This window comes from Aspergillus aculeatinus (assembly GCF_003184765.1).
Source record: "Aspergillus aculeatinus CBS 121060 unplaced genomic scaffold BO66scaffold_28, whole genome shotgun sequence".
NCBI classification, from domain to species: Eukaryota; Fungi; Ascomycota; class Eurotiomycetes; order Eurotiales; family Aspergillaceae; genus Aspergillus; species Aspergillus aculeatinus.
The window spans coordinates 470,072-483,358 of NW_020291497.1; the positions used below are offsets into that span (position 1 = coordinate 470,072).

General features: G+C 56.7%; 5 protein-coding genes across 5 annotated transcripts; 3 read left to right on the top strand and 2 right to left on the bottom strand.

The window, feature by feature from the left end:
- Positions 1-427: 427 nt before the first annotated feature.
- On the top strand, positions 428-1,289 carry BO66DRAFT_288745 (OPA3 family protein; the record flags this gene model as incomplete). Its single annotated transcript, XM_025643158.1, has 2 exons — positions 428-487; positions 561-1,289. Coding segments are annotated over 2 exons (789 nt in total), but the record flags the coding sequence as incomplete, so codon positions are not given.
- A 454-nt stretch (positions 1,290-1,743) lies between these two features.
- On the top strand, positions 1,744-2,566 carry BO66DRAFT_375705 (uncharacterized protein; the record flags this gene model as incomplete). Its single annotated transcript, XM_025645664.1, has 2 exons — positions 1,744-2,009; positions 2,068-2,566. 2 exons carry the CDS (start codon positions 1,744-1,746, stop codon positions 2,210-2,212), a joined length of 411 nt encoding a protein of 136 aa, XP_025503365.1. The 3' UTR covers positions 2,213-2,566.
- Positions 2,567-3,141: 575 nt separating this feature from the next.
- On the top strand, positions 3,142-7,917 carry BO66DRAFT_375709 (class I myosin myoA). The gene is made up of 9 exons (XM_025645665.1): positions 3,142-3,419; positions 3,509-3,736; positions 3,831-3,876; positions 3,949-4,431; positions 4,484-6,181; positions 6,232-6,323; positions 6,371-6,618; positions 6,670-7,220; positions 7,274-7,917. Exons 1-9 carry the CDS (start codon positions 3,417-3,419, stop codon positions 7,708-7,710), a joined length of 3,786 nt encoding a protein of 1,261 aa, XP_025503366.1. The 5' UTR covers positions 3,142-3,416; the 3' UTR covers positions 7,711-7,917.
- A 513-nt stretch (positions 7,918-8,430) lies between these two features.
- BO66DRAFT_392459 (uncharacterized protein) lies at positions 8,431-9,584 on the bottom strand. Its single transcript, XM_025647517.1, has 2 exons — positions 8,705-9,584; positions 8,431-8,604 (listed from the first exon to the last, which is right to left on the bottom strand). Exons 1-2 carry the CDS (start codon positions 9,542-9,544, stop codon positions 8,470-8,472), a joined length of 975 nt encoding a protein of 324 aa, XP_025503367.1. The 5' UTR covers positions 9,545-9,584; the 3' UTR covers positions 8,431-8,469.
- A 574-nt stretch (positions 9,585-10,158) lies between these two features.
- Positions 10,159-12,351, bottom strand: BO66DRAFT_324605 (WD40 repeat domain-containing protein; the record flags this gene model as incomplete). The annotated part of the gene is made up of 2 exons (XM_025643840.1): positions 10,159-11,597; positions 11,652-12,351. 2 exons carry the CDS (start codon positions 12,349-12,351, stop codon positions 10,159-10,161), a joined length of 2,139 nt encoding a protein of 712 aa, XP_025503368.1.
- Positions 12,352-13,287: the final 936 nt, after the last annotated feature.

Genomic DNA, 13,287 nt, shown 5'->3' on the forward strand with positions numbered 1-13,287 from the left:
GGTTCAGCAGGTGTCCGGTAGGGATAAGTATTGTAAATGTAGGGAAGACCAAGGAGAAAGTTCCCCCGGCCGGCTGGGCTCAGCGCCAGGCAGGGCTTGCCAAACGGATTACCCGAAATGGCAATCGATAAACATTGATCCGACTGCCGCAACAACGGCCACATTGCTGACATCAGCAAGTATTGTCTCGGCATTTATGCACCACTAAACTTAATGCTTACTGAAGTGCGGGCACATGCTTGTCAATTGCCAGCCTGATAATCCAGACCGATTTCCGCAATATGTGACCCATCGAAGACGATAGCCAGCCCAGCCGCAATGCATGAAGATCTCCAGACCACACCTCGTTAATAACACTCTGCATGGATTCTATTCATACCAACCTTCTTGTCTATCTCTAATCCTTCTTTCCTAATTTATACACATCATGTCTCTCACTCTCAAACTCTCCTCCCTTGTCATCCGCACACTGTCGAAGCCGATCGCCGTAAGCTCTTCTCCCAACCGACTCCGCGTCGCCAACCCATCCACAAGTGAATGACTACTGACCACCTTCGAAGAACCAACTCAAAGCACAGGCTCGCGAGCATGAACGTTTCCGCCGGATCTGCGTCTCCATGGCGCAAGGGCTCCACCGCATCGACATGCGGCTCCGCCTAGGCAGCCTGCGCGACACGGCCGCATCTCAGAAACGGGCCGCGGCCGAAGCAGAGCTTCGCAAGCTCAAACCCACCTCCCCGACGGCCAAGACCGAGGCCGAGACCAAGGCGGAAGAGGCGGCCCTCGCCAAGGTCCAAGAGGCGGCCAAACCGGCGCCCAAGCCGCACATCCGGCCGCTGTCGGAGTCCAAGGCCATCGAATCCGGTGCGACGTTCATCAGTGAGACGTTCTTGTTCCTGGTGGCGGGGGGCTTGATCGTATTCGAATCGTGGCGGTCGCGCCGGAAGGAGACAACGCGCCGGGAGGACGTGGAGACCCGGCTGGCGGAGCTGGAGCAGACGGAAAAGGCGACGAGGGAGGCCCTGATCGCGCTGGAGAAGGAGCTGCTACAGCTGAAGGCGAAGCATGGGGAGCTGTCCAAGTCGTCGAAGCGGATCCTGCCGCGCTGGGTGTGGGAAGAGCCGGAGGAGACGGCCCAGGAGGTCGAGACTCCAGGGTTGCTCACCCGCGTGGCGTCGTTGTTCTCGTTCGGGGAGAGCGCGGAACAGCGAGCTGAAGCGGTGATCAACGAGAGCAAGAGTGTCAGCACGACATCGACCGGTGATGCGCAACAGCCTGCACCAGTGGCATTGCCCGCTCCGGTGGGCCGTGATGGGCATGAAGCAGAGCCGAAGAAGGCTTAGTGGGCGCCTAATTGTCTTGGTGACGGTTCTGTATATATAATGAGATAGAAATTGGGGAGATACACCGGGGAGAGTACATGGTTTGCTGATGCTTCTGGATACCCTTTGTATATTACCGCGTGGGAGGGAGAAGATTGAAGGGGTGCCGGTTCTAGATATATAGAAGCGGAATGATGTTCCGCATAGACTTAATCAACTCCTCTCTGATACACTTACACTGTCCTGGTATTCGTGTCCGACGGCGTCTCTCGAACCATGGAAATCTCTACCGGTATCCACGGGATTTTCAGTTCCTCGTTGCGCGAGCAGCCCATATGGAAAGTCCTAGGGCCGATTTTGTCAACATCAACGGTTATGAGAGGTCTGCTACCACCATCAGTGACGGTTCAGCAACTAATCGATGTTGAAATCAGACTCCACACTTCAAGACATAGATTTCAAGTTCCCTTTGCAACACAGTCCAGGGTCCCTCGCAATTCTTCTTTTAACTCCTGTATCCCTTGACCCGTGCAATCGGCAGGACACCCTATATCGCTTGAAACGCCTCGCACAGCACAGCGATGGTGGCTCTCGAAGAATCGCCGTAGCCTATCTGCTGTCAGATGCACCGTTCGCCAGCGCAAGCGGCAAATCCAGTCTCAATGGATTGGTAGTACTGGAAATAATGTAATCGATCCTCCCTGTGACGAAACCTCACCATGAATCTGAATAGATATTATGATAGAATGCTCGAATCCCTCCCCGCTATAATGCCTACTATCCCGATTGCAGACGCTTCATGCCTCCTGTCCTCGATCCAGGACTACATCAGCAATCTCCAAGATATGCCTGGTCCACGTGCGAGCCCTGCACCGTTGCATGGTATATGACGTTGGCCGTTGACGACGGCTCCACTTGCATTGAATGCCATCCAGGGTACGGAGCAGAGGCATGCTGTTGTCTAAACGGCTACGCAACCCAGGCATTCCCACGATTGACAGCAGTCAGATGGGTTTCTTGTTATGGATTCATTGCTACTAGGTCTTGTTAAGAGTAAAAGTACTGTCCATCCCTTCTTTACAGAAAGACTGTGGTGGCCCAATGTCTTGCGACTATTGATCCAGGGGTAGGATGAGGGATATATCCGAGCAGTGGGGCACGGCGAGATTGCTCCGGCGGTGGTCAGGGTGGCCCGAAGGCCTGTGTCCCAATTGGTGATGGAGAATACTTTTTGTGGAAAGGACTGGCACTTTACCACTTTACAGGTAATTGACCCTTTCTGACCCCTTATCGGGCATTGTCAATGGGTAGCGAAAAGTCCCAGAGACTGGCTAGAAGGGCGAGGTGAGACTGACTGCAGGCGTGACGTAGTGAGGGGGAAGCAATCCCGCACTTGGGCAGGAACACAAAAATAGTTCCAGCCACATATAGATAGATGTACTGTACTCCGTACTGCGCTGTGATTTGGGCTATCGCAGCTGTATTCATGAAAAATCCCAATTCCACGGCCCAGGAAGGAGACAAGATGGAAGAGCTTAGCGTCAGGGTCTGAGGCAAGCAATTTGCGATCGATTTGCCTCTAGGCAGAAATCCACAATCCGGAGGGGACAGTTTGTTGTCCAAGACAGACAGACACACAGGGAATGATTCCGTAGTTGGTGATTGATTGCGCGTATTCGGCTGAGTAAGAAAGGCCCCGAGAGAAAAGTTAACTAATCCTAGTGTGGCGCAGGCCCCATCGGCAGCGAGGAACCGCCCGCGTACTGTCCTCGACCGACGGTCCGCAGTCAGTCAGTCATCTCCTCCTCCTCCGTCCTCCACCACACAGGCACCATTCGTCATTCTTCCTGCCTCCCTCCCTCCCTCCTCCTCCGTATAGAACCTCTTTTTCTTTCCCCTCCCCTTCTCTTCTATCTTCTAGAACTACTATTCACAATTATCTCTCCTTGAATCTCTGGAATGAACCACCTTCCTCCTTGTGTTCATTCCTGATTCTCTCCCAAACACGATATACTCTATACCACCCGCAACTGATAGGACAGATATCTTGACGCTTGGGCGCAAGTTCCGGGCTGATCGGAACTCACAACAACCATGGTGAGTTGAAAGTCCCCAGCCACCTACTACAGACGACATCATCACATTGCCAATCCACTCGAACTCCGCTGACCCCGATCCTTCATCAGGGACACTCGCGACGCCCGGCCGGCGGGGAGAAGAAGAGGTTCGGTCGCTCCAAGGCGGCGGATGTGGGCGACGGACGACAAGCGGGCAAGCCGCAGGTCAAGAAGGCCACCTTCGAGAGCACAAAGAAGAAGGAAATTGGTGTTTCCGATCTCACCCTGCTCAGTAAGATCTCCAATGAAGCGATCAACGATAACCTGAAGCTCCGCTTCGAACACGATGAAATCTACGTAAGCCGGCCACCACTTCCCCTCCCCCCGCCCAGTCGCACAGCCAAGCGCTGCGAGTGCGTCTCACTAACCATGCTTCTCAATGCCCAAATAGACTTATATCGGACATGTGTTGGTGTCCGTCAACCCTTTTCGCGACTGTAAGTATCGTTGCCCCTGAAACCTACCGCTCCCCTCCCCCGCTGGTCGCGTGCCTGACCCTTTCCGCATAGTGGGGATCTATACCGATCAAGTGCTCGACTCCTACCGGGGTAAGAACCGACTCGAAGTCCCGCCCCATGTGTTCGCCGTCGCCGAATCCGCCTACTACAACATGAAGTCATACAAGGATAACCAGTGTGTGATTATTTCGGGAGAGTCGGGTGCCGGAAAGACGGAGGCGGCCAAGCGCCTGATGCAGTACATCGCCAACGTATCGGGGGGTACCGACTCATCGATCCAGCAGACGAAAGACATGGTTTTGGCCACCAACCCGTTGCTGGAATCCTTCGGTAACGCAAAGACTTTGCGCAACAACAACTCGTCGCGTTTCGGAAAGTACTTGGAGTTGGAATTCAACGCCCAGGGAGAGCCCGTGGGTGCCAACATCACCAACTACTTGTTGGAGAAATCGAGAGTCGTGGGGCAGATCACGAATGAGCGAAACTTCCACATCTTCTACCAATTTACCAAAGCTGCGCCGCAGAAATACCGAGGTATGTGGCATTGGGGAGGCATCGATTGGTACGCAGCTGACACATTAGGTAGACAATTTCGGTGTACAACAACCCCAGTCCTACGTATACACGAGTCGCTCGAAGTGTTTCGATGTGCCAGGAGTCGATGATGCGGCGGAGTTTCGGGATACTTTGAATGCAATGGGTGTGATTGGTATGAGCGAACCCGAACAAGACAACGTGTTCCGGATGTTGGCTGCCATCCTGTGGATAGGAAACGTCACATTCGCCGAGGATGATTCAGGAAATGCCGCCATTACGGACCAGTCGGTTGTCGATTTCGTCGCATATCTGCTAGAGGTCGATGCTGCGCAAGTCAACAAGGCGCTCACCATCCGTCTGATGGAGACTGCCCGTGGCGGCCGCCGAGGGTCGGTCTACGAGGTTCCCTTGAACACGGTGCAAGCCGTGGCTGTCCGTGACGCATTGGCCAAGGCCATCTACTTCAACTTGTTTGACTGGATCGTGGGACGTGTCAACTCGTCGCTGACCGCCCGAGGTGCGATCACCAACTCCATCGGTATCTTGGATATTTATGGGTTCGAGATTTTCGAAAAGAACTCGTTCGAACAGCTGTGCATCAACTACGTCAACGAAAAGCTGCAGCAGATTTTCATTCAGTTGACTTTGAAGGCGGAGCAGGATGAATATGCGCGCGAGCAGATTCAATGGACTCCGATCAAGTACTTCGACAACAAGGTCGTGTGTTCGCTGATCGAAGACAAGCGGCCTCCCGGTGTTTTTGCTGCGCTCAACGACGCTTGCGCTACCGCACACGCCGATTCGAGCGCCGCGGACAACACCTTTGTTGGGAGACTCAACTTCTTGGGTCAGAACCCGAACTTCGAGAGCCGACAAGGTCAATTCATTGTCAAGCACTACGCGGGTGATGTCAGCTATGCTGTGGAAGGAATGACCGACAAGAACAAGGACCAGCTGCTCAAGGATCTGTTGAACCTTGTGGGATCCAGTGGCAACCAGTTCGTTCACACATTGTTCCCCAACCAGGTCAACCAGGACGACAAGAGACGCCCACCGACTGCAAGCGACAAGATCAAGGCTTCTGCCAACGACCTTGTGGCGACTCTGATGAAGGCTCAGCCGTCGTACATCCGTACGATCAAGCCGAACGATAATAAGGCTCCTAGGGAGTATAACGTGGGCAATGTTCTGCACCAGATCAAATATCTGGGATTGCAGGAAAACGTTCGGATCCGTCGTGCGGGTTTCGCCTACCGCCAAACCTTTGACAAATTCGTGGAGCGGTTCTACCTTTTGTCGCCCAAGACCTCATACGCTGGTGACTACACGTGGACAGGCGATGCCGAGTCTGGTGCTCGGCAGATCCTGAAGGATACCAGCATTCCCACCGAAGAGTACCAGATGGGTATCACCAAGGTTTTCGTCAAGACTCCGGAGACATTGTTCGCGCTGGAGGCCATGCGCGACCGCTACTGGCACAACATGGCGATCCGGATCCAGCGCGCTTGGCGCAATTACCTGCGCTACCGGACCGAGTGCGCGATTCGCATTCAGCGCTTCTGGCGTCGGATGACTGGTGGTCTTGAGTTCATCAAGCTGCGTGACCAGGGTCACCAGGTGCTGCAGAACCGTAAAGAGCGTCGGAGGATGAGTTTGCTCGGCTCGCGTCGGTTCTTGGGAGATTACGTGGGGATCGGCAACAAGGGTGGACCTGGGGAGATGATTCGTAACGGTGCAGGCATTAGCGGTATGTGTTCTGCTCTTCGCATTTGGCATGACCTCGGCTGACGAATCCAGGATCGGAGAATATTCTTTTCTCGTGTCGTGGGGAGGTTCTGGTGTCCAAATTCGGACGGTCCAGCAAGCCTTCACCTCGTATTCTTGTTCTGGTACGTTGCAGGCCCAGGGGTATTTGGACGTGGACTAACCAAAACAGACAAATCGACATGTATATATTGTAGCGCAAACGTTTGTCAACAATCAGCTCCAGATCTCGTCGGAGACGACGGTACCAATTGGTGCTATCAAGTCCGTCAGCACGTCCAATTGCCGGGATGACTGGTTCTCTCTGGTGGTGGGCGGACAGGAGCCCGATCCTCTGGTGAACTGCGTTTTCAAGACGGAATTTTTTACCCATCTCAGCAACGCTCTCCGCGGCCAGTTGAACCTGAAGATCGCCGACCAGTAAGTTTCTTTCTGAGTGGCGATGATGGCCGTTTTACTGACGCTGTGTAGCATCGAATACAACAAAAAACCTGGCAAGCTGGCCACCGTGAAGGTGGTCAAGGATCCGGGATCGTCGAACGTGGACAGCTACAAGAGTAGCACGATCCACACCAGTGCCGGCGAGCCCGCCACTTCAGTCTCCAAGCCCACCCCCCGCCCGAAGCAGGTCGCTGCACGGCCCGTCACGACAGGCAAGCTGCTGCGGCCTGGCGGACCGGGCGGTGGCCCGTCGAAGCTGGCGTCGCGACCTGCCCCGGCGCGCCAGCCACTGCCTCAGCAGCCAGCAGCTGCAGCTGCCGTGCAACCACCCCCGCCCGCGCCTCAACCTGCCGCCCAGGCTCGCCCGGTGCCTCAGCCTGTGGCCGCCGTTGCCGCCGCGTCCCATACCCGCACTGCATCATCTGGATCAGTGCGAGCACCCCCACCTCCTCCGCCCACGGGGCCCCCAGCCCCGAAGAAGGCCACGGCCAAGGTCTTGTACGACTTCAACAGCGACCGTTCGAACGAGCTGTCCATTCGAGCCGGCGAGATCGTGCAGATCGTGTCCAAGGAGGGTAACGGTAAGCAAACCTGTGTGTCGGACCATCGCAGTACCATACTAACAAGACATCAGGCTGGTGGCTCTGCATGAACATGACCACGTCCGTCCAAGGCTGGACCCCGGAAGCCTACCTGGAAGAACAAGTCGTCGCGGCCGCGACCCCCAAACCCGCGCCCCCGCCGCCTCCTCCGGCCACCGCACGCGCCAGCCCCATCCCGGCGACCAACGGCGCGGCCGCGGCCGCAAAAGCCAAAGCCAAACCTGCGCCGCCCGCGCCGCCGATGAAACGGCCGAACATGGCCGGACGCAAGATGGCGCCGGCGCCGCCCCCGGCACCCAGAGACAGCGCGGTGAGCATGAACTCGGCGCACGATTCGTCGGGAGGTAGCGGCCGGGCGACGCCGAACAGCGCGTCCAACGCGAGTCTAGCGGGTGGATTGGCGGAGGCGTTGAAGGCGCGGCAGAATGCGATGCAGGGGCATCATCAGGACGACGACGATGACTGGTAGTGCCTCGATCACCGCCTCGATCATGGGGGTCGGTTAAATGAGTGGTAGATGCTTGTTGAAGAGAGTGGTGGCGGTGGGGCATGGAGCTGGGCTGCGTGGGAGGGACGAAAGTGTTGGTTTCTTTTATACCCGGATAGCTGGGAGAAGTAAATAGACGTTTGCATTGTCTTGTCAGTGAAGGAAGATGGTAGATCCGCCTAAGAATACATACACTGTCTATATTGCAATGGCTTCTCGGGTGATGTAGTCAGTCCGCTCACAAAGTAGCTCAGAGAGACTGGAGCGGAGCAGTTCGAGAAAGTCGAGGTTATGTCCCGTCCCGCCTTGAAGAGTAGACCTCGTGCAGGTAGTCGGTGCATAGTGCCCTCACACCCAACCGGACCTTCATCCACGCACTCAACGCATTCAACATACAGCCAAATGCCCGGACACCAAAAAAATGCCCAACATCTGTGTCCACTCGCCAAACCCAACCAAGCAACCACCTTAACCCAAACCAACAAGACCTGATTAAGTTCGAAGACTACGAAATGCCTCAAACCTACACTCCCGCAAAGTCCACAGATCTCAACACAATGCATACATGCAATAACTACCAATCCAGATTCTCATCCTAAGAACATACACAAGCAAATCTCCCGGCTCGGCCCCTGTGATCCGGATCTGCGTCGCGAGCGACGATGCTACTACATTCATCCGGCGATGCTCAACCCAACCCAACCCAACCCAGCCGCACCGCCCGAAAAAAGGCACGCAACCTTACAAGAACTTACTGGCCAAACTCAACAACCCGGCCGGCCCACCGGTACCACTCGACCCACTGCCCTGACTCTTCATGTACATCTTCAGCGCCATCTCAGCGGCCTGGTTGATGGCGGATTGCTTGTCGCCGGACTGTGCCCCCCACACAAAACACAAATTAGCCTGCGTCTAGCACAACCCCGTCCCCGTCCCCAAAACCAAAAGAAAACCAAAAGGGGTAACGGATACATACAGCCATGCCACTGGAACTCTTCTCCTCCCACAGCTTACTCGCCTGCGCCATGGCCAGCCCGATGAACTCATTCTTCCCGCCGGAGCCACTTGCACCCGAAGAAGAGCCAGAGGTGAACATCTTCAGCGCCTGCATGGCGGCGCCAGCGCCCAGGGTCTTGGAATCATGCTGCTGGCCCTCGTTGGAATTGTACACGGCCTGGTGCGACTGCACCATCTGGGACTCGTCGATGTCGTCGTCCTCCTCCTGGGAGGAATGGCGGTTGGTGATGTAGCCCAGCGCCTTCTGGAAGAGGTCCGAGGAGCCGGTGCCCGCGCTGTGCGATTCGGCGTGGCTGGTCGCCGAGGAGACGTCGTCGTAGCTGGGTCTGCTGCCGCCGCCGTAGGAGGGAGCGTTGCCGTAGCTGGGGTTGTGGGAGGGGGGGTTGTGGCCGTATTCGTTGCTGCCGCCGTAGGAACCGCCCTGGGAGCCGTAGCTTTGTTCGTTGCTGCCGCCGTAGGAACCGCCCTGGGGACCTCCGCCGTAGCCGCCCTCGCTGTATCCGCCCTGCTGGTGCTGCTGGTGCTGGTGCTGGTAGCCGCCCTGCTCGCCGCCGTATCCGCCCTGGGGACCGCCGTAACCACCCTGGGGACCACCACCGTAACCACCCTGGGAGCCATAGCTCTGCTCGCCCCCATACCCACCCTGCTGCTCACCACCATAGGAACCGCCCTGCCCCTGACCGTGATGGGCGTTACCGCTGCTGCTGCTGTTGTTGTTGTTGTTGCTGCCGCTGTTCCCACCAGCGTAGTTGCTGGCGGCCTGCTCGATGGCCGAGGAGATGAAGTTGGAGAAGGACATGGTGAGGATCGAGTCAGTCTTAGACTGTAACTGGCTGTGGCTGTAACTGTGTTGGGATGTGAAGGTAAATGTGAATGTAGATGTCAGCAGATACAGATGAGTAGCAGAAGATAAAAAGAGGAGGAAGAAAAGGAGAAGAAGGAGAAGGACGAAGGGTAGTGGTCGATCAGCTGGTTTATTTACGTACGTAATGAGGGGCAGTCACAGTCAGTCACCACCACTTGTGGCTGAAGCGGTGTAGATCGGCGGGGTCGATCGCTAGCCTGCAGTGTAAGTTACCTAGTAGTAAGTAATAGTAGTTAGTCTCGGATCCACCACTTCCTGCCTCAGCCACGCCACTCGGACAGCCACCACTCGTATTCGGCCCAATGGACTCCCTCCCTACGTACGTATGCCATGCCATCTTGTGCTCGTCTTGTGCTCATCTTGTGCTCGTCTCATGCACCATGATGCAATTCATGCAATTCATGCAAGCTACTAGGTACTATACAAATACAAATATGCTGGTGTGAGTACTCCAGTACTCGAGTCTGTATACACATTCAATGGTATCTCCGCTAAACAATGCAATCACGTAAATCATAAGCCACCACCACCACCACCACTATTCACACTCACAAGATCAACGCCTCATGCTCCTCGTCCGTCAGATTCCACAGCACCCGCTGCTGCCGCTCGCGCTCACTCAGAACACAGCGCTCGTCCTCGTCCAGCTCCCCGTCCCGCACCCATTCATTCGGCAGCCCCTGCGGCCCATACCGTTGCCCCCATTGGCGTCGTTCGTACTGCATGAACCCCCCGAAATGCTCGTCCGTGTTGGCCACCCAGATCGTACTGCCGTCCGGCGAATAGTCCGCCCCGCCAATCTCCCCGAAGAAGTCGTGCACCTGCCGGCTCTGGTACGTCTGCGCGTTGACAATCGTGATCCGGTCCGCCGGCTCACACAGCAGCAACGTCCGCGACCCGCCCCCAACCGGCGAGAATCGCACCGACCGGTATCCCGCCACGTCGGACTCGATCTTCTGCAGCATGCGCCACATCCGCACGTCCCAGATGATCGCCGTCTTGTCCTGGTTGCTCGTCGCGATATGCCGCATGTCCGGCGACCACGCGCACGCAAACCCAAAGTCGCGGTGGCCCCGCAGTGGATGCACCGGGCGCCCACTGTCCGCCTCCACCACCCACGCATCCGGCGAGTCGCCGATCACCGCCCGCAGACGCCCGTCCGGCGCCGTCGCCGTGCAGTTGATGGCGCGCGAGAGCTCGTAGTCCGCGACAAACGTGTTGGTCTCGCAGTCCAGAACCCGGAGATGCCGGTCGTTGGACGCAAACACCCCCAGCGGCGACCCGCTGCTGCGACTCGGAACGATGTCGACGTGATTCGTGATCCCGCTCGGATCTTGGGTAACATACCCCGCCATCCCGGGCCCATCCGTGCCCATGGCTCGTAACGCGTATTCCCCGGCGAAACCGCCCGCAATAGTAATGTCATGCGCCGACCGCATCGTTGAAATCTTCATCGACCCCTGTAGGCCGGACTCCACGGTCGGTTTCGATAGATCGATCATGCACCGCAGATCATCGTACGCGGGAACCCAGGAGTAGACCTTGCATTCGTGCGCAAAGTGCACCGTATTATACGCCGCCGCGGACATCAGGTTCCGCAGCTGGAAGTGTTCGATGCTGGCTTTGTGTTCCGTGTACATGGCCTTTTCGCGAAAATAGGTTTCGTCCCGTGCCAGTCGCGCGCCCGGCCGTTGGCGCGAATACTCCAGGTTATGATAGGACGTATATGACTGATCTCGCAAGTTCCGCGCATAGGATCGTTTCACCTGCAGTGCTTCCTTCCAGGGGATCTGCTGGATATCAAAGAAGTCCCATCGATACCCAGCCGGCCGGACAATTTTGGCCGGCGGCATCCACGAAAGCAGACTAGCGACCGCACTGCGGGACAGAGGGACGGGGCCCATTGTAAATCCAGTGATGGAAGCGGTGTAAGACTGACAGAGCCATTGTCCGATGAATTGGTCGATGGTCAAGTTCCGTTCTTTCACTGTGAGGGCTGTTTAGAATCCATACATAGGACGCAGGACAAGGAGACACTTACCCATCCCGGTGAGCGGGTCCGCGACATGCTGCTCATTCGGCGCTTCGACACCGCTCGAGTCATCACCCTCAGAGAATGAAGCATTGGAGTCGTCGTGAGCAGCGCCGGGAACAATATCTGAAAATTGCGGCGCGTAGCCGGCGTCCAATCCTTGATAGAATCCATCAAAGTCCACTTCCGATAAAGCGGCCGTGCTGCGACGGACCCGCGCCTCAGCATCCTCGAAATCGGATTCCTCATCGCCGTCGTCCATGTAGAATTTGTAGGTGTCATCGGGGTCATCATCCAGCCCAGACAGGGCGGGAAGTCGTTCCGCCGCGATCGAAGGTTCGTAATCCATGATCAGGTCGGTCGTTTCATCGTCATCGGTGATATCGGAGATCGTCGAGGCTATATCATGCGCATACTCTGCGCCGGGGGTATCGTCATAATCGCCCATGTATGGCCCCAGCGGTACGCCACCAACGTCCGAAAGCGCATCGGTCATCTCCGAGTCGGAGACATACCACTCTCCCGGGGGAGAGGACGAGGTGAGGCGGGGAGTCGCTTGGTCGGCTAGATGACCGTGACCGTAGTGGGCGAATTCCGGCGGCTCCATCACAGCGTTGACGATCTCCGTCACCGCGACAGGGGCAGCGTCGCTCGAGGCATTGGGATATTGCGGAACGGCCATAAAGGCCGACAAGCGTGGATCGCTCATGTCGAGACCAGGCTCGGGGGCGGCGACGGCTGTGGACAGTGCTGGATCGGGCACATCTGCGGATGCGCCCGGCGGATGACCCTCACCCGGTGGCGGCGGCGGCGGCGGCATCATTTCCTCACGGGCAACGGGTGGTGACAAGCTAAGATATTGTGACGAGAACCGGGAGACATTGCGTGGTGAAGTGTCAGAGTAGGAACCAGCTGCACGGACGGACGAGCTGGACGAGGCCGAAGGAGGAGGAGGAGGAGGATGAGGAGCAGGAGGAGAGTCGGGCCCAACCTGACCAGGCATTCCGGTCGTCAGATGCAGCGCTGAGCGATTCGGTTGGCGACGGGACTGGCGACCGCTCGCTTTTTTCGGACGACCAACTAGACCAACTGGTGGCGAGCGAACTGGCTGATAAGCAGCCGAAACAGCACAGCAAGTGCTGATTGGCACTGGGCCACTGGGGCGGGTGATACAACCGGACCAGGTCGAAGGATGTCGTCCACGTTGTCTCTTTTTTTGTTTTTTGTTCTTTTTTTTTTATTATTATTTTGCGATCGCAATCACCCCCGGGGAGGGATCTTGGCTCTGCAGCCGGTTTGGGTTGTTCACCCCGCAGCACAACTCCCTCCTCCCCCACACGGAGGGGACGGACACGGTCACGATCACGATCAGTGAGGGCAATGCGAGTCGGAGCCGGAGAGCGAGTAGGCGAACTGAGACAGACGCGCCTGTTTGCCTAGATCTAGCAGAAATGAGTAGATATGCGTTGAGAGCAGTGCTGAGTCAAGTTGACAGGCGCAAGAAACAGCAAACAGGCCCGATCAGGAGGGGCAACGCTGCAGTTTAAATTGTTGACAGGTGATACGCCACTTCAAGCAGACGCGGTGGGTTGAAGGATGGATTGGATGGCGACACACAACCCCGGCTACAGGCGAGCGACCGGGG

Coding starts and splice junctions, on each gene's coding strand:
- BO66DRAFT_375709 (XM_025645665.1), top strand. Junction 3,877..3,948: donor CGTCAACCCTTTTCGCGACT/GTAAGTATCGTT, acceptor CTTTCCGCATAG/TGGGGATCTATACCGATCAA. Junction 6,182..6,231: donor TAACGGTGCAGGCATTAGCG/GTATGTGTTCTG, acceptor TGACGAATCCAG/GATCGGAGAATATTCTTTTC.
- BO66DRAFT_392459 (XM_025647517.1), bottom strand. CDS start 9,544: ATGTCCTTCTCCAACTTCATCTCCTCGGCCATCGAGCAGGCCGCCAGC. Junction 8,605..8,704: donor AGAGTTCCAGTGGCATGGCT/GTATGTATCCGT, acceptor TGGGGGGCACAG/TCCGGCGACAAGCAATCCGC.